The 25,957-nt window shown below is 42.0% G+C and overlaps 4 protein-coding genes across 9 annotated transcripts; 3 read left to right on the plus strand and 1 right to left on the minus strand.

Moving 5' to 3' along the window:
- The first annotated feature begins 2,543 nt into the window (after positions 1–2,543).
- Positions 2,544–5,516, plus strand: LOC124000584 (P2Y purinoceptor 3). The gene is made up of 3 exons (XM_046307076.1): positions 2,544–2,757; positions 3,135–3,226; positions 3,789–5,516. Exon 3 carries the CDS (start codon positions 4,235–4,237, stop codon positions 5,330–5,332), a length of 1,098 nt encoding a protein of 365 aa, XP_046163032.1. The 5' UTR covers positions 2,544–2,757; positions 3,135–3,226; positions 3,789–4,234; the 3' UTR covers positions 5,333–5,516.
- Positions 5,517–6,470: 954 nt separating this feature from the next.
- Positions 6,471–11,925, plus strand: LOC123998778 (P2R1A-PPP2R2A-interacting phosphatase regulator 1-like). Its single transcript, XM_046303912.1, has 9 exons — positions 6,471–7,263; positions 7,405–7,489; positions 7,574–7,630; positions 7,859–7,905; positions 8,055–8,106; positions 8,242–8,309; positions 8,395–8,450; positions 8,993–9,077; positions 9,172–11,925. Exons 1-9 carry the CDS (start codon positions 7,163–7,165, stop codon positions 9,293–9,295), a joined length of 675 nt encoding a protein of 224 aa, XP_046159868.1. The 5' UTR covers positions 6,471–7,162; the 3' UTR covers positions 9,296–11,925.
- On the minus strand, positions 11,449–15,378 carry LOC123998779 (chromatin complexes subunit BAP18-like). 6 transcript variants are annotated; one of them, XR_006832336.1, is made up of 8 exons: positions 15,109–15,378; positions 14,582–14,676; positions 14,401–14,502; positions 13,845–14,074; positions 13,064–13,165; positions 12,783–12,923; positions 11,979–12,051; positions 11,449–11,606 (listed from the first exon to the last, which is right to left on the minus strand). XR_006832336.1 is itself a non-coding variant. In XM_046303914.1 (6 exons), exons 1-6 carry the CDS (start codon positions 15,127–15,129, stop codon positions 12,859–12,861), a joined length of 615 nt encoding a protein of 204 aa, XP_046159870.1. In that variant the 5' UTR covers positions 15,130–15,378; the 3' UTR covers positions 11,449–12,858. The 6 variants fall into 6 exon arrangements, 1 of the variants encoding a protein (XP_046159870.1); XR_006832337.1 differs by having other exon boundaries at positions 12,779–12,923; XR_006832334.1 differs by having other exon boundaries at positions 11,449–12,051.
- Positions 15,175–20,096, plus strand: LOC123998780 (ribonuclease kappa-B). The gene is made up of 3 exons (XM_046303915.1): positions 15,175–15,598; positions 17,896–17,978; positions 18,134–20,096. The coding sequence occupies exons 1-3, from the start codon at positions 15,521–15,523 to the stop codon at positions 18,276–18,278; spliced, it is 306 nt and encodes a 101-aa protein (XP_046159871.1). The 5' UTR covers positions 15,175–15,520; the 3' UTR covers positions 18,279–20,096.
- Positions 20,097–25,957: the final 5,861 nt, after the last annotated feature.

Below are 25,957 nucleotides of genomic sequence, written 5' to 3' on the forward strand. Positions count from 1 at the left end.
AAAGAGCCTAAAATGGCCACATTCATCATGATTTTCCAAAAAAAATGGTTTGTGATACAATGTATAAGGCACGTTAAACATCCTTCCTCTCAATTATGTTTTTATGTGAGAATTGCCAGAACATTTTGAGATACTAAAAATAAATTGGGCCATGCTGGAGTGGAATTGCCTTGTTCCATTCATTATGTCTAGGTAAAAGAGATTTTCCTGACCATGTGACCTCACCAGTAGCAAACACCAGGCTCTAGTTACTGACCCCCTCTTTCCTGTTCAAGTCATATAGTCAGGAAAAACTCCTGGCCATATGACCTATTGTGCCTTGTCAGGCAATTATTATATGTCGTACTTTCACAATCTTGTGTATTTTTAGGTTGATGGAAGAATGAACTGTGATAGCAGATTCATAGCTATGGGAAGGGGATGAGTGCCCTGAAGTAACATTTAACTTTTTTGTCTCTGAAGTATTTTTCAGTATTTACTTAAAAATATATATTTTGCATTAATTAAACCTTAGTTATTTCATGTTGTGTGCTGTCACTGTGTGTGTGTCTGTAATGCTGCTAGCTCAAATCAAAGTTTATTTGTCACGTGAGCCGAATTCAACAGGTGTAGACCTTACAGTGAAATGCTTACTTACAGGCTCTAACCAATAGTGCAAAAAGTTGTTAGGTGAACAATAGGTAAGTAAAGAAATAAAACAACAGTAAAAAGACAGGCTATATACAGTAGCGAGGCTTTAAAAGTAGCGAGGCTACATACAGACACCGGTTAGTCAGGCTGATTGAGGTAGTATGTACATGTAGATATGGTTAAAGTGACTATACATATATGATGAACAGAGAGTAGCAGTAGCGTAAAGGGGGGGCTGGTGGGTGGCGGGACACAATGCAGATAGCCCAGTTAGCCAATGTACGGGAGCACTGGTTGATCAGCCAAATTGAGGTAGTAGGTACATGAATGTATAGTTAAAGTGACTGTATATATGATAAACAGAGTGTAGCAGCAGCGTAAAAAGAGGGGTTGGGGGGGCACACAATGCAAATAGTCCAGGTAGTCATTTGATTACCTGTTCAGGAGTCTTGTGGCTTGGGGGTAAAAACTGTTGAGAAGCCTTTTTGTCCTAGACTTGGCACTCCGGTAACGCTTGCCATGCGGTAGTAGAGAGAACAGTCTATGACTGGGGTGGCTGGGGTCTTTGACAATTTTTAGGGCCCTCCTCTGACACTGCCTGGTGTAGAGGTCCTGGATGGCAGGCAGCTTAGCCCCAGTGATGTACTGGGCCGTACGCACTACCCTCTGTAGTGCCTTGTGTTCAGAGGCCGAGCAGTTGTCATACCAGGCAGTGATGAAACCAGTCAGGATGCTCTTGATGTTGCAGCTGTAGAACCTTTTGAGGATCTCAGGACCCATGCCAAATCTTTTTAGTTTCCAGAGGGGGAATAGGCTTTGTCGTGCCCTCTTCACGACTGTCTTGGTGTGTTTGGACCATTCCAGTTTGTTGTTGATGTGGACACCAAGGAACTTGAAGCTCTCAACCTGCTCAACTATAGCCCCGTCGATGAGAACGGGGGCGTGCTCTGTCCTCCTTTTCCTGTAGTCCACAATCATCTCCTTATTCTTGGTTACGTTCTGGCACCTCCCGGGCAGGTTTCTGACCTCCTCCCTATAGGCTGTCTCGACGTTGTCGGTGATCAGGCCTACCACTGTTGTGTCGTCTGCAAACTTAATGATGGTTTTGGAGTCGTGCCTGACCATGCAGTCGTGGGTGAACAGGGAGTACAGGAGGGGACTGAGCACGCACCCCTGTGGGGCTCCAGTGTTGAGGATCAGCGTGGCAGATGTGTTGCTACTTACCATCACCACCTAGGGGCGGCCCATCAGGACGTCCAGGATCCAGTTGCAGATGGAGGTAATTTAGTCCCAGGATCCTTAGCTTAGTGATGAGCTTTGAGGGTACTATGGTGTTGAACGCTGAGCTGTAATCAATTAATAGCATTCTCACATAAGTATTCCTTTTTTCCAGGTGGGAAAGGGCAGTGTAGAGTGCAATAGAGATTGCATAATCTGTGGATCTGTCTGGGCGGTATGCAAATTGGAGTGGGTCTAGGGTTTCTGGGATAATGGTGTTGATGTGAGCCATTACCAACCCTTCAAAGCACTTCATGGCTACGGACATGAGTGCTACGGGTCTGTAGTCATTTAGGCAGGTTGCCTTTGTGTTCTTGGGCACATGGACTATGGTGGTCTGCTTGAAACATGTTGGTATTACAGACTCAATCAGGGACATGTTGAAAATGTCAGTGAAGACACCTGCCAGCTGGTCACTACAAGATTTTCATTTATTTGTTTGAATCTATAGTGTGTGTACATGCGTACGAGCAAGCAAATGAGTGTGTGTGTGTACCATTGCATACCTTCACTTGACTAGCTCAGCACTAATGATTTAGAGGAGAAAAATAGAGGGAGAGGGAGGGTATTGACGAGGATAAAGTAAAACAGAGGGAGGAGGGATAATTGAGCAACAGAGTCAGGGATGACTAACCCACACCAGAGGAGAGATAGAGAGAGCAGGAGGAGGAGAGGAATAAAATAGAGATATATGAGTGTGTTAAAGGTAAGCGGAAGTTAATGTTACATATTAGCAGTGTTTTCCTGAAGAGCTCAATGGGTACGGGGACAAAAGTAGGAGAAGAAACAGGCTGGTCATTTTTAAAGTGACAAACAAAGGACAATACATTTATATCACCAGAAAACCAGGTAAGATATTATATTTATACTTTAAACCTAACAGATAATAATACTCTGCTGTAGACATTGCTTTGTACACACATTAAATATACATAACGTGAATTATTACAACAAAGTGAAAATATCGTCACCATCCCCACAAACATGCAGAGGATGATGAATAAATATTTTCCTTACTGCTGTAATAAAACATTGAAAATTTTATAAATACCCAATTTCCACACATTCTTTATTTTACAAAATGGTTCATGTGTTCAATACACGTCATTTGAAGCGATGATAATAAAATGTTGCAAAAAAAATTGCAGTAGTAGCGCCTGCAGTTGCTTGTATTGGGTTTCCGTTCTGCATATCTGTCTGAATGAATGGATATTAATTATTTACAGCACCAGCGAAGGTCATAGGAGGTCCATCGGGACCAAGACAGTTTTTGCTGCACCTTCCCATGAAATACACACCCCCCCCCCTGCACCAAGAGGTAATGTGCTCCTTTAAATGTTCCAATCCACTTGTTATTAGAAAGAAATACAAGTGAAGGCTTCTGGAATAACTAAACCAAGTTTCAACCAATTATCTTCCACTGGAAGGCCATGAGAGAGTTCTGTGTGATAAACACTCCCAACATGGAAGATAAACATGAGGAAGGTAAACATTGAGCACATAAACAACATTTTCCAACTGATTTAGCATTCATTTACGTGCATCCTCTAAAGAAAACAAACATACAAATACACACACACTGTGCACAACAACACAGAAGAAGAACCCACTGTCATTGGTCCCATTTCCATTCTTGATACTTAGCATAAACATTCAAAATATGTCACATTCTTGGACAGTGGATCAATCTACTGCAAAACATGGGCTTGAGTGTACTCATGGTCAAAGTAGATCAGAAATGCAGTATGGATGAATGGAGAGTTTCCGGAAGAGTGTGTTACTGATTGAAGAGCCAATAGACCGAGAATTGTCCACAATCAGCTAAAAACATTTCTAGTGAGTATTTCCAAACTAAAGCACTTGTTTTCTCCCTTATGCAGAGAACATTCCTTCCCTCAAACTATCTGCAAACCTGGAGAGAACAGTTTAGAAGACAACCACACCTGAGAGAGAGCAAATGACAGGAACACTAGACAAGCAGAAGAATTTGCCCCAAGGAAGGCTTGATGAAAAAGGAACATGAGACGCTGCAGAAGAGAGAAAAAACAACCACAGTCAGCCATGAGTATAAGCCAAGCCTCCAACACCACAGAGAGCACATCTGTGACAGAGACCCTCTCTTCCTTCACCCCATCCCCCCCTTTCTCCCCCTCCCCCCTGCAGTATTGACGAGTCCTACAAGTACATCTTCCTCCCTCTCTGCTACTCCCTCACCTTCTTCTTCAGCCTGACGCTTAACTCCGTTGTCCTGGTGCGCTCCTGCCGTCACTATGGTGGCTGTCGTAATGGCAACGCTCCCCGCCGCTGGACCACGTCTCTGATCTACATGGTGAACCTGGCAACCACGGACCTGATGTACGGCCTGTCTCTGCCCTTCCTGGTGGCCAGCTACATGCTGCAAGACCGCTGGGTGTTTGGAGACTTCATGTGTCGCCTGGTGCGTTTCCTGTTCTACTTCAATCTCTACTGCTCCATCTTCTTCCTCACCTGTATCTCTGTCCACCGCTACCTGGGCATTTGCCACCCCATGAGGACCATCACCCTGGAGAGCAGGCGGGCTGTGAGGGGGACCTGCGCCATGGTGTGGGTGGTGGTGTTCATGCTTACGTGTCCCATCTTTAGGTTTGCCCAGACGGGGTATGTGGTGAGAGGAGGAGGTGGTGGAGGGAGGGCAGGAGAGCGGGGGAATGGATCTGAGGAGGAGGGGGGTGGAGATGTAGTCGGTGGTGGGCCGAATGTGTTTGTGAACTGTTGGGATGATGCTATTGATAATGAGTTTGCAGAATACGTCCCGTACGGCCTCGTCCTGCACCTACTGGGCTTCTTCGTCCCATTCACCATCATCGCATGGTGCTACTCCCAGGTAGTCAGGACCATCTTTAGGACCCTGCATTCCCCATCCAGCTCCCAGGTGGGGGGAGACGAGGAGGGAGGTGGTGGGGGGTCAGAAGGGTGCAGGGAGAGAACGTCCATCTCCATCTCCAGTTCACAGCACTCCCATTACATCCGCAGGCGCCGCAAGTCCATCAAAACCATCATCACCATCACTCTCCTGTTCGCACTCTGCTTCCTCCCCTTCCACGTTACCCGGACACTATTCCTGCTCCTCAGGAGGGGTCAGATGGGAGGATGCAATGCCATGAAGACAATCTCTATCTGCTACAAGGTCACTAGGCCACTGGCCTCCTGTAATGCCTGGCTGAACGCTCTCCTGTACTTCCTCACTGGAGACAAGAGTGTCCCCTGCTGTGACACGGCCAGACAGCATGACCACCACCGCAACCCCTCTCTCTGGCCACTGAGGATCCTGAGGAAAGATAGAGTGGGAGAGAAGGAGGAGGTGAAGAGAGAAAAGAAGACGGAAAAGAAGGAGGGGGAGATTCGTCGAGACAATGAGTCAAAGTCTTCTGGGATTGTCTTTTAGGAGATTTTATGTTCAGAACAAATACGGAATACGGAAGTGTACATTTGTGTGTGTGTGTGTGTGTGTATTTTTTTTTACCTTTCTATTTGGGACACCTAGTAGTTTTGCACTTTATTTCATTTGGACTTGTTACATTTGTTACTTTCTCAGTCGGCATGTTGACATTAAATGCAGGTCAAGTTATCTTCCTGAACAGTGTGGTCTATTTCTTGTTCGTGTTTAACTTTATTTGTGTGATCACCAGCCAACAAGGCGGGTTATTACAAGGAGTGTCCTGTGATAATTAGCCAATCTTTAAGAGAGGTAGGTTAATGAGCCTCCCTTTTATCTGGTCCTCTAACACTGCACATTGCTTAATCTGTCACCCTCACACATCTTTAAACTCTGTATTCATTTACAAAACATGTCTGTCCCTCTCAATCACTCACACAGTTTGGGAAGGCGCACACACATACACAACCTCCATTCATACATTTCCCAGTCATAACCGTCCCTCCACCCCTTTCTCCAGGCCAGAGGACAGCTGGTGTATAAAATGTGATGTTGCAACAACGCAGGCTGGGACAGTAAGCAGCTCTGCCCCTGCATATCAGCAGCCAGTGACCCACGAAGCCTGGACCACAAATATTATTGCTGACTACTGTTCCCTCCCCTGCCTCTGTTAATGGAAAAGCGTGTGTGAAAAAGCTGTAGGCATAGGACCAGTAACAGCAGCCAGCACAAATAGCAGTCAGAACACTCTAAACATCCTAGAGGAAACCATGGAGGAAGTCTCAATAGTCCAATTCAACACAGTAATTGTTATAGAAGGACAACTGCGCAGTCACTGATTTAAGCTGTTATAAAATCAACTTTGATGTACTATTGTAATCCAGTACAGGGTCTGAATTACAACTGGGCTAGGGGACTGGGCACCCCATAACAAACCATTGTATTTCAACCTAATAGGCATACCACCCCTAGGGGCAAAAACCAGCCTCATATTCACCCTAAAAACCTGGACTTATTCCCAACCCATATCCAAACCTTATCTTGTATGTTTACTATTCAAATCTGTTTGGAAAAAGTGATGCAGTCAGGCAAGGTGCTCATTCGTCTCTACAGCCTTGTTGGAGTGAATCTCCTTCATGCAATATTATATCTAACCAGGGAGAGGCACTGTTATGACAGATTACGAAGTGCCTCTATTTGGTGGAGGACTATGTTGTGAAATCTTTCAATTAGTTATATTTTGATAAATAGTTACATTTTTTGGGATATTTTGTCGATTTCGTTGAGGACGCAATGGACAACTTAACCGGAGGATGGAACTTTTCAACGACGCAAATGTTTTGTTGAGGACTGTTGTTTTATTCTCTGACTGGTTAGCTACTAGCTACCTAGCCAAGTTGGAGTGTTAATGGTTAGCTACTGTAGCTAGCTAGCTAACCCTAAAAAGTCACGTCTCAACTGGCCGCCTAACCGAATTTCCCTTAAAAGTTATTGTAAGGGATATATCTCTCTAGTTGACAGTATTGGTCAAGTATGTGTTTGTTTAGCCTTTGTGCGACAACAGGAATTGCATTTGAGTACTTTATAAGGTTAGCTAGTTACGAATAGTCGCTTGCTGTAACTTGTGCCAAGTCTGACTTCATCTAACAAAAATGAGATAGAGGGAAGACACCAAGGACATTTCCCGCTGATTTAGCTGCTCTGAATTGGACCGAAAGGTTTGTGTGTGAGGCCTGCAGGTCGGGCTTTCACCCGGATAGAGTAGGGCCGTACGCCGCCTCTGAGCGCTCCTAGGCCAGCAGCTCGCGCTGCCAGGCTGGAGGCCGGTGATTTCAAGAAATGGAACGAATGGAAGTGGACCAGTGCGCAGGCGCAGCTGCCGGGAGCGGAGGCGGGGCTCTTCGTAGATCGAACAGCGCCCCCATGATCACGAGTGTCAGGTTAGTGGAATTTATATTCTACTTGATTGAAATATATTTGTCTGTCTGTCATTTATGAAATTAGATTTTTGCAGTCATGTTTGTAATATGTTTGCCTTGGAATGATTCTGAGTTTGTTGTTTGTTTCCTTCCACATAACAGCGATGGTATGACAGTGTTCAGTCCAACTATTTCACCCCGGTATCGACGGAGCAGTGTCTCTGTCAACCCCAGCTGTCCTTCTCTGGTGAGTGTGTGTGTGATCATTCAGTATTCTGTCAGTTACTCCATCAACAGACCAACAATAATACATTCAGTCTTGATTCCATAGGCCGTCCCCCTGTCCCCTTTCTCATTGGGTGGTGAGAGACCAGACCACAAAAGGCAGGTGAGGACAAGGTTAGGGATATTGTGGGCCTCTTCCCTCTATTTGTGCAAATGCCTGCCTTTGAGTAATGATGCTGGTTTGAGTGTTTGCTTATACATTAGCCAGTGTGTTATTACAGTTCAGTGTGAGGTTATCTTATGTAAATGCTCACATTGGTGTTTCAGTGTGTGTGGCACACTGTAGTATGTGTGTATGACCACTGACTGAAAGTGTGTATTTTCATTCAAGGAAGAGAATATGGAGACGACACTCAGGGGGAGTCTTCAGAGACTGAGGTAAGGTAGTGACACACACACACACACACACACACACACACACACACACACACACACACACACACACACACACACACACACACACACACACACACACACACACACACACACACCCACTCTCTCTCTCTGTGTTTTCTCTTTTGTTGTAGTGATTCCAACCTGGTCCCTCCTGTCAGTCACTGGCATGACCATTCATCAGTGGTGAGTACTCCCTCTGCATGTGACTGTAGTGCTTTGTTATACCAAAGCATGGGGAGAGGATTGATGCATAGATGATGAATAAATGGATGGATAAAGAGTTCTCATATTTACTTATATTCGTCCTGTCTTTCACAGGGATTCCATTTACCGGACAGTGGTATCACACCCAATTCGTCCCCTAGTCCAACTCGGAGGTTTAGAGGGTGAGTTGAATTTCACATTGCTTGACAAACTAACTTGTGTAGATTTATAGCTATCCTATTTAACACAGTGTCCCTTCACTGCCAGGCCAACAGTCAGCTCTACTGTGAGATGGCCTGCCCTGACTCCACTGAAAAGGAAAGGTAAGAACAGTGCTTCAAGAATGGTGCTTACCAGTGCCATCAGAGTCCCTGGGTTCGCGCCCAGGCTCTGTCGTAACCGGCCGCGACCGGGAGGTCCGTGGGGCGACGCACAATTGGCCTAGCGTAGCCCGGGTTAGGGAGGGCTTGGTCGGTAGGGGTGTCCTTGTCTCATCGCGCACCAGCGACTCCTGTGGCGGGCTGGGCGCAGTGTGTGCTAGCCAAGGTGGCCAGGTGCACGGTGTTTCCTCTGGCGCATTGGTGCGGCTGGCTTCCGGGTTGGATGCGCACTGTGTTAAGAAGCAGTACGGTTGGGTTGTGTATCGGAGGACGCATGACTTTCAACCATCGTCTCTCCCGAGCCCGTACGGGAGTTGTAGCGATGAATCAAGATAGTAGCTACTACAACAATTGGATACCACGAAATTGGGGAGAAAAAGGGGTAAAAAAAAATTACAATAAAAAAGAATGGTGCTTACTTTACTCAGCCTTGGTGTGTGTGTGTGTGTCTGTCTTCTCTTTCATCCTGTCGTTCTGTCTTGTAGGAGGAGTGGAGTCTGATGGTCCGCCGAAGAAGCTGTTTGTTGCCGGGGTAACAGATCCTGCTCACCGAACTAGTTACACAGTCAGGTGAGAACTAGAGACATTCAAACTCTCGCACACTTTTGAATATGGTGCTAGCTGCATCTCTTTTAACTTCCTGTTTTTTTTCCCTCTCCCCCAGTGTGACTCAGGCATCTGCTGGCTCTCCTACAGGTGGTGTGTCTGTGTGTGGTGCTAGTCCCCAGGGTAGTACCCTGTACCTGTCTCCTCCCCCCTCATTCACCTCTCACCAGCCCAATATCTAGAAACCACAACACCAGCAGCCTATCACATACCAGGACTACAGTCAGTCCTAGATTCTACTCACAGCCTATCAGAGCGCTCCTCTCCCTCAAACCATCAGAGCCTTGGGGAAACTCATCATATTCCTTGGCTCCTGAAGTAATCATGTCTTGAGTTGTAATCAAGATAATATATATATGTTACTCAAAGACTGGCACCTGTGCTTTGTTAATCAGAAGGTTGCATGAAATGCCCTGCCAAAGGAAGTCAGGGGTGAAGAGACTATACTTTTCCTTGTTGGGCTTTTGTTTATATCAAAGTTAGGTGTTAAAAGGCCTTTTGTGTTGTGTTCAGGGGTAATGGTGAGGGCATGTTGTAATCCCACTGAACGTGACCCAATCGTCCAGTATTCTTTGATAGTCCAGAAGTAAGCGCTCAAAAATGAGACATGAAGATAAGGTGTCACAGCAGACTGTCAAGCCAGCGGTGGCTTAGTTTGTCTATGTGAATAGTGTATTAATATGTGAATACTGATATAAGCAGGGCTGCCTTTAAGGCAGGACTGGGAGTGGGTTCTCTGGCTGAGGGGGATTGTTCTGTAGTTATAGAATCCCTAGGAAAAGTTCTGCCCAGAGGACCCACCCAGTCCTGGTCCTTTACGGCCTAAACCTAATGAGAGATTGGCATGGATACTCACCTCTTGACAGGTGTGTGTAAACTTTAGTTTGATAGAAGGGACCTCGACTGGTGATCTCAGTCCTCTGGGTAGTGCGTGGTATTACCCTTTCTCTTCATACATACTACTTTAAAAAGGGTAGCCCCTGGGGTGTTATCACATTTTCCCATTGATTACATGAATGTTATTATTTGACTTCTGTAATGTGGTATGGTTGTACATGCTCAGGACCCTCATAGATATTGTGAAATATCATAAGTGACATCATGGGTATATCATGTTGTTTGGGTTTATGTAATCTATGGGAAAGTTCTGTATTTTAATCCCATGCATGAGTCTGTGACCTCCAGACCTTTTGACTTGTGAAATAAGAGTACAAGCTGCTTAGAGAAGTGTCTTATACAAAAACAAATAATGTTATTGATAGTAACTATGTGTAATACTCTTCAAATGCCCTTTCCAGAGCTGAGTTTTACACCAACAGACAGATTATTTTCTCTAAATTGTCTCCTTTTTGTGGACAGAACATTCTACTTCCAATTAAGATTTTGCACAGTATTAGTTTCACATTATTAATCAATATTGCTGTTACACAAATGGGATCCTGTTTAAGACATGCTGTTGTGTTGTATATTTGTTGCTTAATTTGTTAATTTCTCATCAGGTCTCTGTCCTGTCTCAAAGAAGTGCTTAGGTCAGCAAGGGTTGAGGGTCATCTTCTGATCTTAACCCCAGATTTAGAAACTTTGTTTTTCCTCAGTGACAATCAGTGAATTTGGAGGGAAATAAAAACTCTAGTTGTTTTAAGTTCTATTCATGTTAACTTGTTGTTCTCAATAATGTAGTTTGGTTCCTTTGGCCCAAAATATTCTATGACGCTGGCATACATTGTTTAAATTGACAACCAGCGTCAGTTTCATTTCTCTCAAAAGCTGTATGATTGAGACACTTAATGTAGATCATCAATCAACTTACATTGCCAACCCCAAATTATTATCTTTCATACACCATGTACAGAAATATAAGGTGGCTTTCGACATGTATTTTATACTATTTCCTGAGTATGGGAAGATCCTGTAAATGCATACTAAGGTTAAATTACATGAACATCAATAGAAGATGTCTTCTCATAACTTACTCAATTGTATCTGCAGTTAGCCAGAGGTTAACTTGCAATCAAATGGCACTAATATTCAGTGGTAGTTTCACCAATTCCATCCTGTTGCAGAGGATGAACTATATAGGGAGGGAAATACATTGAGTTGGAGATGATGTGAAGCCAAATATAAAATATTTTAATCTCCTGTTGATGTTCATTGCAGTTGAACCCCCACCCCACCATCATACAAGGAGACCACTGCCTGTAGGAGATAAGACAAGTCCTGGGTCTGAGACCTAGGAGACGGCCCGAGGCCTCATCTGGCCATCTCAATTGCAAACCTCAAACCAGGAGACCATCTGACTGGTGCTGTGGTCAGTTAAAACACAACATGTGTATAATAATTTACAGATGTTCTTTGATTCTTTTATTATTCCTTTTCATTGTGTCATTTTACAAAAATCTGCCACAATCTTAAATTTTGTTCTCTAAAAACAACATGTCAGTGTTAAGAGGGCTCCTTTTTCTTCTGATTTTCAAACGGACATTAGAATGAGGCCTACAGAAGAATGATAGGATGAAAGAGAGAGGTGAGAAAGGAAAGAAGAGGTGAAAAAAGGGAACTAAAGCACATCTGCCAGACCATTCAAGTATTTTCAAACTGTAAATAGCTTTGAGAAAAGTCTACATAAAAAGAGGATTGTATTTTTTAATGGAACTTTTAATAGAGAGCGAGAGAAACTATATTAATTCCCTCCGAGTAGCCTTTCTCATGCCTGTAAAGTTGACACAAAATGTGTCTAGTTTTAGGGGGGGGAATAATGCACAACTTTTAAATATATAAATAAAATCATGATAATAAAAGTCACTGTATTATATCAGAAAACCTGTGGACTTTCCTTTGTCTCCATAGATAATTTGATATGGTTACCTGTCCATTTCTGCAAGCTTTCTTTATAACCACCTTAGATGGCAGTCGAACTGCTACCCTCTGTGTCACAATTCTACAAGCACAGTGAAAGACAAAAAAATATATATTAACATTTTACTAAACAGCATAAAAAGGAATCATGTCATGCACAACCATTGTTTGAACAACATTTAAATAAAACTTGGCTAGCCTATATCTTGTCTTTATAAATATATCAACCCGTGGTACACAACATGTACACTCACTCCATTACGGAAACCGTATAATAACCCAGCGGAAGTAAAGAGCTAAAAAAGAGTTTCTATTGGACTGATTCTGGTAAGTCCCTCCCGGTTTCATTTTGTTTGCTTTCAAGATTTTTTTTTCAACAGAATTTGCCTAATGAATATGCCCAATGGCTGCATTCAGTACAAGAAAATACTTAAAGCAACAGAAACGGTGGTGTTCTGAACAACCAGTTGAAAAAACAGGAAGGGAACTAGGTTGTGGAACACCCTGCTGCTTCCCTTTAAATATTCACTCATTGCTTCAAGCCACACCTACCAAACAGAGAAAACGTACCTCAAAGTCTGTTCAAGAACGTGTTGGGGAAACATGTCGTTCAGTACAAACCATTCTGCAACGTAACAAATGTATAATGTATACTGAACGCACCCCTGCACCGCAACACATTTTTTTTTTCACAGAGTGAAATGGGGGGGTTTCTCTAGAAAAGCCACAGACTGAATAGAGAAGCACTTGATTGGGGGGGGGGGGTCCATAGAAATGCATCTGCTAAAATAGCTCTGTAACAAGAATACCAACTGTAATCTGCTTTCTGGTGACAGAGGGAACCAGGTTTTCCAGGTTTTCCAACCCACGGGTACAGTGGGGTTAGAGGTCAGCGAGACAGGAGGGGCAAGTCACTGGAGTTCATGATGAGGCTGGAGTCCAGGTTGAGGCTCTCTGAGAAAACAAGATGAGCCACACAGATTTAAAAACAGAGAACAGATGAAGACAACTATATTTTCAGCTGTGACCTGAGCATAATGACACAATGTGAACCATATTGATTGAGAGCCAGTGATGGAGCTGATATTATTCACCTTGATCGAATTTGAGCTTGGTGTTGGATCCATCTCCCAGTCCCTCAATGTCCACCAGGTCGCTGTTCACATCCAAGTCATTCAGAGCACTGAGCATCACATCTACACACGGACAGACAGGGAAAATATGTTAATAAACTTGCACATTCAAAGTAGCCAATGCTTGGAGTAAATGCATCAGAAGTATCAATTGGATAAAAGGTTCAAGTAATTTCTACAAAAAATGTCTTGGTAGGGCCTCCCGGGTGGTTAAGGGTGCTGTACTGCAGCGCCAGCTGTGCCACAAGAGACTCTGGGTTCGCGCCCAGGCTCTGTCGTAACCGGCCGCGACCGGGAGGTCCGTGGGGCACAATTGGCCTAGCGTCATCTGGGTTAGGGTAGGGAAATCCTTGTCTCATTGCGCACCAGCGACTCCTGTGGCGGGCCGGGCGCAGCGCGCGCTAAACAAGGTTGCTAGGTGCACTGTGTTTCCTCCGACACATTGGTGCGGCTGGCTTCCGGGTTGGATGGCGCTGTGTTAAGAAGTAGTGCGGCTTGGTTGGGTTGTGTATCGGAGGACGCATGACTTTCAACCTTCATCTCTCCCGAGCCCGTACGGGAGTTTTAGCGTTGAGACAAGATAGTCGCTACTAAACAATTGGATACCACGAAATTGGAGAGAAAAAGGGGTAAAAATTTTATTTAAAAAAAAAATGTCTTGGACTATGGATGAAAATCTAGTCTACTAAATATTTTCATCACACAATCCCTGCCCCTTGAGGTAAAGGCCTATTCCACTCACCTGCGGTTTTCTGTTTCTTGATGGCAGGGGGCATAGGAGAGGTGCTCTGAAGCCCTGTTGTCAGGACAACCTGTGAGGTGGGCACAGCAATTACTGTGGGGGCCAAGGGTGCTGGTGCGGCTGCCATGGTGACCGTGGTCTTCTTGGTGGTCTTTTTGAGAGAGTCTGAGGAGAGGGGCATCCTGCTGTCCTCATACAGTTTCCTCTTCACTGTTGTCTTTATCTGGGCTCTGCATTAAAACAGGCAACAGATTGGTAATGTGATTTTCATACAGGATGTATACATTGTAAATTAGATCATTTGTCAACAGATTTATTAACCCCACCAGACATCTTCTTTCAAAAGAAGGCAGTAAAGATGAAAGATCAATGGATGAAAGTCACTCTGGATAAGAGCGTCTGCTAAATGACTTACATGTAAATGTAAATGTGTGGGAAAAGACAGGTAAGAGTGGGTGCAGTATGATAAAAGATAGAGGGAGAAAGAGAGCAAAAGTGTGGCAGGATAGAAAAAAAAATGTGGATGGCAAGAAAAAGGGGACAGAAGGGTCCTCACACAGTGCGCTCCTTAATCACAGAGCTGATGCTGTTCAGATCATCACTGAAACGCTGCACAGCTGAACGCAAGATCTCGATCTCCATCTCTGTCCATTTGGCTCTGGGGAGAGAAGTACAGAGAATACACCTTAATCTCCATATTGTCATGTGTGTGTGTGTCTGTGAGTGTTCACACTCACCCTGCAGGGCTGGAGTCAGCTACTGGATGCAGCTGCATGGTAAGCTCACCCAGCTTGGTGAAGGCAGCTCCTGCGGCTGAGAAGATCTCTCCCACCTGTTACAGTAAGAGGCATGGACAAGTTTTACTTTATATCAATAGTACTGCATTAGCTTAGGGTCGTATGACTATTGCACACCATCATGGTGCCCATGGTTAAACTAGTAAATCTGTCGATGTGCCCATGAGCAAGGCACTTAACCCTAATTGTTCCAGGGTCGCCGTTGTGACTAAACCTAGCCACCGCGACACCACTCTCCGAGGGTGTCTCGGGTAGATATATATATATATATATATATATGCCATTTAGCAGACGCTTTTAGGTAGAGTTGGGATATGCGAAAAAAATATATATTTCAATTCCCCACATGCGTAAAATACATTTATACATGTGTGAAATAGGACAAATATAAGCACTCAACAAATTATAATTATCAGTAGTAGTACATTTGAGCAGCACTGTTTAAGATCTCTTTTGACAGTTCTTACCTTAGTAGAGGCGGAAGTCATTTTGTGCTGCTGCTGACTCCACCTGGATAGCCAGCTAACTTAGCTAGATTCCTATCCCACTCAACAACAACATCTTAGAAAGCTAACGTTAGTAAGGAGGAAGCTATCTACCATAGAAGGCGGTACATTTAGCGACTTAACAAAGTGTAACTTTTTCGTTCGCAAACCACATTTAGCTATTTCAAAAATATTTGCTAGTTATAGTTGCTGATTGTCGTCGCGCGAGAGTCGAGAAAGGAGAAGGCGGAGCGTAACAGAGGGCTACTACGGAATGAATCGAGTGTCAGCTGATGGAGGTTAGGTTGACGCTCGTCCATTGAGAAAAGAAAACGACTGTTTTAGATTAGTGTATCGAAATTATATATTTTGGTAGAAAATATCAACTAGAAGAATGCCATCTCTTTTATTCTGCGGTCCGAAAATGGCCGCCTGTGGAATAGTGATCAGCATATGGGGAGTCATCATGTTGGTAAGGATTAGCTAGCTAGCTAATGTTAGCGTTACAGACTAGTACTTTTTTAAACATTTTTATTTTTTTACAGACAGTAGTACTGTAGTCGGTATTTCCCACCCGCACGCTTGCAAGTAAAGTATCTGCTAACGCTAGCTAGGTGTCAAGATGTTCCACGTTTCAATATCAGTCAACAATCAGCATATTTGATAAGACACCTATAGCTGATTGTGGGCTTAAGTAACGTTAACTTGCAGTTTCCAGAATCTGGTTATTATAGCTAACCACATAAAATAACAGTCTGGTGTTGCTAGAACCTCTCTTCTTGACTAACTGTACGGGTATGCTAGATATAGCAGTGGAATTCATTGGCTGATGTTTGATGACAAATTGTGTGACTGAGTTTGTCAATCGACCCTGTATGCACAGGATGTCTCTACTGACTCGGCCCTAATTGGTCCTTCTGTAGCTCAGTTGGTAGAGCATGGCGCTTGTAACGCCAGGGTAGTGGGTTCGATTCCCGGGACCACCCATACGTAGAATGTATGCACACATGACTGTAAGTCGCTTTGGATAAAAGCGTCTGCTAAATGGCATATATTATTATTATATTAATTGACCCTGTAAACACTCTTGACCAGACTGAATGTGGATAATGCAATACATATGTATAGTGATGCACCGATATTACATTTTTGTCCAATACCGATATCCTTTATTTTCCTTCCCAACCAAAGAACGATACCGATATTTAACGTGTTAGCGGCCTTTTAAGCATTTTAGTACAGTTAAATAGCTAACACATGGACGCAGCGGTCTAAGGCAGTGCATCTCAGTGCAAGAGGCGTCACTACAGTCCCTGATACGAATCCAAGCTGTATCACATCCGGCCGTGATTTGGAGTCCCATAGGGCGGCGCACAATTTGCCCAGCGGTTTGGCCTGGTAGGCCGCCATTGTAAATAAGAATTAGTTCTTAACTGACTTGCCTAGTTAAATAAATGTTATACACACCACACTGACCCAAAACTTATTTTGTTCGCATTTACGTATGCCCCAGTACCAGTAATTCATAATCAAAACGTATTTCTTTCACTTACTTGCTGTGCTGTTTCGTTGTTCATTTGTTCAGTCGTTTCATTCTCAATCAGGATTTCTATGGAACGCCGTTTGGCTATTTGCGTATCAAAAAATAAAACTATTTAACAACATTTGATGCATCAAATAACTATTATACTATTTGACCAATCAGGACCTGAATTTGACTGCACATCACATAATAATTCAACAAGTTCATAAATGTTTTATGTAGTTATTACGCATTGATTACACCATCACTCGTATTTCATATGTCACAACGATTCATTGATACCTATGCTATGATGCTGGAAAAGTTGTCTCATGCACCTACAGTGCTTGTCATAAAAAAAAGCTAGCTAGCTCATGGATGCAAACAATGTTCTTCCCAAAAAAAAACATAGCAAAACGTCATCATCTGTTTCAGTAGCAATAGTTAGCTAGCTAACTATATAGCTAGGTATCATCATCTAAAATAACCCTAATTTCAAAGACAGTTCTTATTTGATTCATGGTGTTCGGACCCATCTGTAAAGCTAGCCACAATAAGGATTAGCCACAATAGTGGACTTTGTGGTTAGGCTTCAAAATAAACATATGGCATAATTCTACTATTTGTATTCATTTCCATCAGTCAATGACATATTTTTCATTTGAAGGCAAACTGCAAATTCCACTATTGTGCTTAATCCTTATTGTGACTGGCATCACAACACATAACGCAAAGACCCAAACGACGTTCCATAGTATGTATGTCATGAAGCTAATAGCAGTGACACTATTACTGGTAGTGTTAACCAGTGCTCGAACCAGTCGGCAAAAGCCAACATCACCCACGACAGAGAAAGGTTGATTGTCAAGGGCAATGAATTCCATTCTTTTGGCTTTAATTGATTTTGCCTTTAAGTTGTCTCACTGAAATGTTGGTACTCTTTCAAATGACTGCTTGACTTTGTTGACTGCTCGATCCACACAGCAGACATTGACAGCAGACATTGTGGGCTAGTTTAGGAATGCTGTGTTGCATGTACAAAGCTAAATTTTACGTGGTGTCATTACGTCATGTACCTTCGTTATATAGGTATGCACGTCAGCTTTGGCATCGGTTTTGCACATTGGGCGTTAAACTAGACATCGACCAATACCGATATTCGCATTTTTAGCTAATATTGTCCGATTCCGATATTTTCACCGATATATCGTGCATCCCTACATATGTATCATCTTTTTGTATTGCAGGTGATGTTGGGGATCTTCTTCAGTGCAAAGTCTGCTGTGCTGATTGAGGATGTGCCCTTCACTGAGGAGGACATCCGCAATGAGTAAGTGGTGTGAAGAAAAGGGACCATTAGGTGCTTAGTTTGACTGCTAGTGTAGATGCCCTTTGAATTCACTCTTTGTAAACCATCCCATGTTGCCTTGCTTGGATTGTTTTCCCCAAACTCATCTGTTTGGCTCATCTCTATCTGCCCCACAGTAAGAACCCACCGGGAACCATCTATGGACTCTATAACCAGGTGGGCATCAACTGCTTCATTGCAGCAGCCATCTATGTTGCAGTGGGGGCGGTGTCACTCTGCCAGGTCAGACTCAACAAGAGGCAGGAGTACATGGTGACATAAATTCCCCTGAAGCATCAGAAGATTATAAACACACTAATTTAAGTTCTCAAGGGAAGCAACCTTATAAAAAGCTATGTGTATAGTAAAACATTGAACATAAGTCCTTTCTGTTATGCTATTGATTGAAATGTTATCATTCTTTGTATTTGCATACAACTATTTATTGAATTGACCTAAACTGTAACCCATCAATGCTAACTGACAATATTGATAATGATCAATAAAAATTGAAGTCTTGTTCCCCTCATAGACCAAACATTACATTTATGCTAGATAACTCACCACAAATTCCTAGATGCAACTCAACAGATCACTACAGTTACAGAAATACGTAATTATCAGCCTGAATTGACAGCAAATTGATAGATGGTCAATGTCTGTCAGGCAAATCAAGAGATATGTCAAAAATTGTTAAATACATTTTGTGTTTGTGTTTATTTATTTGCTGTTGTGAATTGTATGCTGTAAAAATATAGGGTCTGGGATCAGTCCATATCGCGGAAGATTAATGTTAAAATGTAAAGGCAATTTCCGATTGAGCCGACATGCAGCGTTTTGAGGAGATGGGAAACTCCATTTGAATCGTATTAACGGCCATTGTATACGTTGCCCATGCGTCGTCAATGGGCTGTGCAGTGCATTCTATGCAATTTTGGCACAATAGGCCCTATTCTCTAAGATATGAATGGGAGTCAATTGGGTGCTAGCTCATCCCAAAATTTGCATAAATGTTGTGAACAAGAAGTACAACATTACACATCTTTCAGAGATGTGAGATAATTAACTTGTTCTAGGCTCCCGTGGCGTAGCGATCTAAGGCACTGTATCTCAGTGCAAGAGGCATCACTACAGTCCCTGGTTCGAATCCAGGCTGTATCACAGCCGGCGATGATTGGGAGTACCATAGCTGGGCACAATTGGCCCAGCGTCGTCCGTCATTGTAAATTAAAATTTGTTCTTAACTGACTTGCCTAGTTAAATAAAATAAAAATACATTCTCTGTAATATCTTATTTGGAATCGTGCCATTACATACTTTCTAGGAAAAAAGGCCGGTTTCTCAACTCATGCCGCATTCAAAACAACTGGGAACTCAGAAATCTCAGACTTCAAGACAACTGGGAACTAGGGGGAAAAAATAAGCTCCAACAGTGAAAAATGCTTTTGATTGGTCATCCAACTGGAATTCCAAGTCGGAAACACAGGCATCTTTCTTGATCACCGAATTTCCGACCTGAAAATCACTGGTGTCTTGATTTGACCGAGTTCCCAGTTGTCTTGAAAGCACCTACATACCCTGACTTTGAGAAGGGATTGCGTGATGATTAGTTTAGCAACCGCTGGCTGCATCGTTTCTCAATTCATTGCCCAATGGGATTCCTATCTCCTCCTTTCTCTAATATCTCAGGCAGCTGTGAATAGCCTCTGCGAACAGTCCTTGCTTGCTGGGATCCTTGGGATGTCACCCCATTGAAGTTTACATTTTAAATGGTTAGGGTTTAAGGTAGGGACTTCCCAAACATTTCAATCGAGCTATAACGTGGAACTGCCGCAATACGGATCGACTCCAGCCCTAACTGTAATAGTTATTTGTATTAGTTAAATCTGCTATAGTAATTCCTCAGAAAAGGAATGGTGTATAAAATGTGTAGGATGGTGTATAAAAATATGCATTTATTTAATGTGTTTATTGTATTTTCCCCGGCCTCGCTATTCTCCGGAGTGTAATGATGTGAAAGGATCTATAAATGGTACTTTATGTGAAGGACTTCAATCTCTTGTCGATGTTCCCTGCAATAAACTGGAAGTATAAATTAAATTAAATCGCTTCATTGAATATGATAATAAAAAATGTCAAATACATTTCCAAAGCAACATGAAACAAAACAAGACATATTGCCAAGGCAGTTTAATTTCAAAATTAAACATCAAAAGGCACTAGCACATCTGAGCTATATTTTTTGCAGGTGCGTGGTAACAGTTGAATAAAATAAGAAGCCCGTACATTGCTCTTGATAGTATCACTGCTCTTTAACAAGCTTTACGTATATATGTAACTAAACACAATCATGCTGTCTCTTAAGTGTTTGTCCATTCTATTTATCAAGTTGACAATTCTAAGAATTATTTTTAAGATTACAGTAAATCAGTTCTTAGTAATATGTATTGATTATAAACAGTAATTATCAGCCATGTCTCTTTCAGCATCTACTAAAAGCTCCATAATTACACAGTATTATTATTACTTAAAAGACCGATAGAAACCCCTTACACCTCGTGACTTGCCACTGGTGAAATACAAATAGTTTACATCCAAAATTATACACTAGAAATCAGACAGAAATGGAAAGTATTCATGAGCAAATGTGGTGTATCACTTCAGTTTGCCATATCCCAGCAAGGTAATAACCTTTTCCCAGATACATATTTTACACAATGAAGACGTGAATGTCGAAATACATGTTAGAATTATATACTATCACAAGCATGACTTTTCAAGCCATTGGTTAATGGTTAGTGGTTAGGTTGCCAAATTTGCACAGCCTATGATCAAACTTTCTAACCTGGAAACATTTTATCATTCAGGTTGGACTTTCACCTTTTTTAGAGCTGTAATCTTATTCCTGTGTATTTCTTCCTCCACAGAGAATAGAAACATATCAACAAGTATCTTCTCAACACTTTCATCATGTTTAATCCCAAAGGTCTTTGGAGTTCTAATGCCACAATGAATGTGTTTAGTGTTCCATCCTCTCTGCCTCCAGGGTCACCTCGTCATTGCACGCAATTGGTTGAATGGACAACATTACAGTCTTCGATTTAGCAGCCTGGATCTGCATACAAACAGCGGGTAATAAAAGTGTTTTGAAAATCGTGAATGGATATCATAACCATATCTAGAAGGAGAAAGATTGGAAGATGGTTTCTTTTGTTGAGAGAAATACTGTCTTCATACTCACTGGTGTACACATTGGGTCACCCTGATAGTGTCTCCAATGCCAACCATTGCAGCGCAGCTCGTCCTGCAAGGCCAGGAAGCGCTGTGCAGTCAGCTTTCTCTGCTTTTTCTCTTTCCCAGTCCCCTAAGTTAGAACAGAGGGGGCAATTTACAAAACTCACCAAGAAAAGGTTTATTGAAGGTCATATGTCTGTAAAAAGTTATGAGGACACCTCTTTAATTACAGTTCCCTGAATGCTCATCTTGGTGCCGGCATCAGATTCGTTGGCATCAGCTACGGAGAGGACTGTCTGATGATTGAGCATCCAGGCCTCCTCATCAAGCCAGTTACGAACTTCAAAAGGGCTTTTTTTGGAAACATTGATTCTGCATGTGACATTCACTGTGTTGTCGCTCATGATTAGATTCCTTAACAGGTAGTAGATTCCCTTTTTGAAGAAGTCGTGTCTCTCCTTTCCAAATACAATGACTTCGATACAATCTGTGTCATCAACCAGACCCATCTTGAAATAAAAACCTTTTTTTCTTTTTGTTAGGTATCAAATCAGACTTTGTGATCATCTTCCCAAGTATCACTTTATCATGAGTTATTCCAAGGTTTTCCGCTTTGCGATAGTTATCATCTGACCAAAGAGGGGGAAAGAGGATCAGTCAATGGCTGTGTTTACACAGGCAGACCAATTTTGATCTTTTTTGCACTAATTGGTCTTTTGACCTGTCACGTCAGATCTTTTCACACAAAAAAAGAATCAGAATTGGGCTGCCTGTTTAAACGCAGCTTATGTGACCAACCAGGTATTAAACCCAAAACATCTGTTTGACTCAAACTTTGGGAGCTAACATGAGTCTTCAGGGCTCAGACAATGTTACTCATCATGTAATGGTGGTCATGTTGGTCCTCCATATTTTAAATAAATAAAAGAGACAAACACTTACCCAGGATTTGAGAGTGCGCTTGGAAGAGGGAGGATGACCCTGATGTCAAGTAGAAAATGAAACTATAAGTGGTTATTTCATATAACATGGGTAGAGCTGACAATTTATTCAAATTCTATGCTGTATTTCCATCAAACAATTTGTCTACCAGAGGCCACCTGTCTGATCTGTTTTTTTTCTTCATTTCAGACAAGGCTAACACGCTAACTTTCATTCAGCTTGTGAAAAGATCCCTAACTCAGGGCCTAACTTGTTGCTTTTCCCTTGCCCCTTCTTCTTTTGCTCTTTAAAACAAAATATATGAATTAATCAAACATAGGCATGAGGAGTAAATAAGATCAATCACCATTGTTCATAGAACTTGTCAAGTGAACATCCATTCAGAATATGTATGGCCATTCTGTACACCTACTGTATAAATTCAATTGAATGATTCAAACAAATGCAATTTTATTTTAAGCTTGAAAAATAACTCCTGGTCCTTCGATTCTCTCACTCTCTGTCCTGAGTAAAAAATGTAATTTTAATAAAATAATACATTTTATTCATCTTAATGTTTAAATCCTACTGGGTGAGGCACAGCAGCAATTTACCATTACACTAGAGCAGTGAAAACGCACCTGATTTGCCTAGTAACAGTACAACTGCATACGATGCCATCATTTCCATAAAAATGTACCATTCACTGAACAATCACACACCCTGGGGAAATGTTACTAATTTAAAGGGAAATCTTCGCAAGGAAAACAATACAGAAAAATAAGTCTGTAATACTATCAAAACTTGTTATACATATTTAAAATGTATAACAGTGGCTAGATGTCTCGGACTCCGAATCAATTATGTTGTGCGATTCTTATGCCATCCTACAGGGATGGAAAAATAATCAACAACTACATTATCAACAAACTGGTTGCACTCAACAATTTCTGCTGACCAGAGATGGAAAGTGAGATGGGAATGGGAATGTAAAGTCATTAATGCTACACTTTCTGTGAAATTGTAATATCTTTATTTTCTTTCTGCATTTTCCTATTCTGGTCCTTAACAATGGGGAGCAGTAGGTTCTGAACAGTAGAGTCCTTGCTTAGGATCTCTTCCATCACTCTCTTCACTTCAAGGATAGACTCAACCAATCCATAGTGTTTGATAATGATTCTAGCCATGTCTTCTCTTGCGGTGGCCTTCTGTACACTTTCTGGAATTTGTTTTAAACAGTTGAGCATCACTATCATTCAGGTGCTCTATAATGCGATTAGGCACTGCATGTCACTTATCTGCATCGCTTGAAGTCATTTCTGGAAAAATCAAAATACATCTTAAAAATATAACTTACAAATGCACATTTTAAGCAGATTGATCAAGCTACTGTGGCACCCTTGGCTAACTTGCTATTAATTTGAAAAGATGTAGGCTACAATAAACTAGATTATATCAATCAGGTAGTCAGACGAGACAATCCCCCATATATAAAAGTCCTCTATTATATTTGCAATATTATGCATACAGTGGGGAGAACAAGTATTTGATACACTGCTGATTTGGCAGGTTTTCCTACTTACAAAGCATGTAGAGGTCTATAATTTTTATCATAGATACATTTCAACTGTGAGAGACGGAATCTAAAACAAAAATCCAGAAAATCACATGGTATGATTTTTAAGTAATTAATTTGCATTTTAAGTAATTCATTTGCTGGAATGGTTGTTGCTTCTGTGGACAGGTGTCTTTTATACAGGTAACGAGCTGAGATTAGGAGCACACTCTTAAAGGGAGTGCCCCTAATCTCAGCTTGTTACCTGTATAAAAGACACCTGTCCACAGAAGCAATCAATCAATCAGATTCCAAACTCTTCACCATGGCCAAGACCAAAGAGCTCTCCAATGATGTCAGGGAAAGATTGTAGACCTACACAAGGCTGGAATAGGCTACAAGACCATCACCAAGCAGCTTGGTGAGAAGGTGACAACAGTTGGTGCTATTATTCGCAAATGGAAGAAACAATCTGTCAATCTCCCTCGGGCCTGGGCTCCAGGCAAGATCTCACCTCGTGGAGTTGCAATGACCATGAGAATGGTGAGGAATCAGCCCAGAACTACACGGGAGGATCTTGTCAATGACCTCAAGGCAGCAGGGACCATAGTCACCAAGAAAACAATTGGTAACACATTACGCTGTGAAGGACTGAAATCCTGCAGCGCCTGCAAAGTCCCCCTGCTCAAGAAAGCACATATACATGCCCGTCTGAAGTTTTCCAATGAACATCTGAATGATTCAGAGAACAACTGGGTGAAAGTGTTGTGGTCAGATGAGACCAAAATGGAGCTCTTTGGCATCAACTCAGCTCGCCGTGTTTGAAGGAGGAAGAATGCTGCCTATGACCCCAAGAACACCATCCCCACCGTCAAACATGGAGGTGGAAACATTATGCTTTGGGGGAGTTTTTCTGCTAAGGGGACAGGACAACTTCACCGCATCAAAGGGACGATGGACAGGGCCATGTACCATCAAATCTTGGGTGAGAACCTCCTTACCTCAGCCAGGGCATTGAAAATGGGTCGTGGATGGATATTCCAGCATGACAATGACCCAAAACACAACGCCAAGGCAACAAAGGAGTGGCTCAAGAAGAAGTACATTGAGGTCCTGGAGTGGCCTAGCCAGTCTCCAGACCTTTATCCCATAGAAAATCTGTGGAGGGAGCTGATGGTTCGAGTTGCCAAACGTCAGCCTCGAAACCTTAATGACTTGGAGAACATCTGCAAAGAGGAGTGGGACAAAATCCCTCCTGAGATGTGTGCAAACCTATTGGCCAACTACAAGAAACGACTGACCTCTGTGATTGCCAACAAGGTTTTTGCCACCAAGTACTAAGTCATGTTTTGCAGAGGGATCAAATACTTATTTCCCTCATTAAAATGCAAATCCATTTTTGACATGCGTTTTTCTGGATTTTTGTTGTTGCTATTCTGTCTCTCACTGTTCAAATAAACCTACCATTAAAATTATAGACGGATCATTTCTTTGTCAGTGGGCAAACGTACAAAATCAGCAGGGGATCAAATACTTTTTTCCCTCACTGCATATAATTTTCTTTTCATTTTTATCTAACGTTACCCATATAGGCAATACGTTTTTCACGCTCAAAAAAATAGGCCTACAATAAATCTCATGTATTGAATCAACATTTAACATAATCACAGGGTCAACTAAATTCAAACATTTACAACAAATTGACCAATAAATCATATGACATAGCTATAAAAAAATATTATTCACTCTCCTCCCTTGTGTACAGCGTACAGGCGTTTCAAAATAATGCCTGCGAAAACATGTTTCATCTAGTTTCGTTTTTCATTCATGAAGTCCTGTAGACTTTGTAAATAATTGACACACACACAAAGTTTGAAAGACTGGTTTGACCAAATATTCGATGAGAATTGGATGATTGAAATTCTGAGACCAAACAAATCTAAAATGGAATCCTTTCTTTTATGATTACATTCTATGGATAGTAATACTGGGAAATACAGTATAGTATAATATACAGTGCATTCGGAAAGTATTCTGACCCCTTGACCTTTTCCACATTTTGTTAAGTCACAGCCTTATTCTAAAATGGATCAAATTAAAATAAAATCCTTATCAATCTACACACAAAACGCCATAATGACTAAGGGAAAACAGGTTTTTCAAAAATAATAATAAAATAAATACCTTATTTAAGTTTCAAAGTAATTGTCCATAGAGCTCTGAGACAGGACTGTCTCGAGGCACAGATCTG

Source organism: Oncorhynchus gorbuscha, linkage group LG16, assembly GCF_021184085.1.
Source record: "Oncorhynchus gorbuscha isolate QuinsamMale2020 ecotype Even-year linkage group LG16, OgorEven_v1.0, whole genome shotgun sequence".
Classification (NCBI taxonomy): domain Eukaryota; kingdom Metazoa; phylum Chordata; class Actinopteri; order Salmoniformes; family Salmonidae; genus Oncorhynchus; species Oncorhynchus gorbuscha.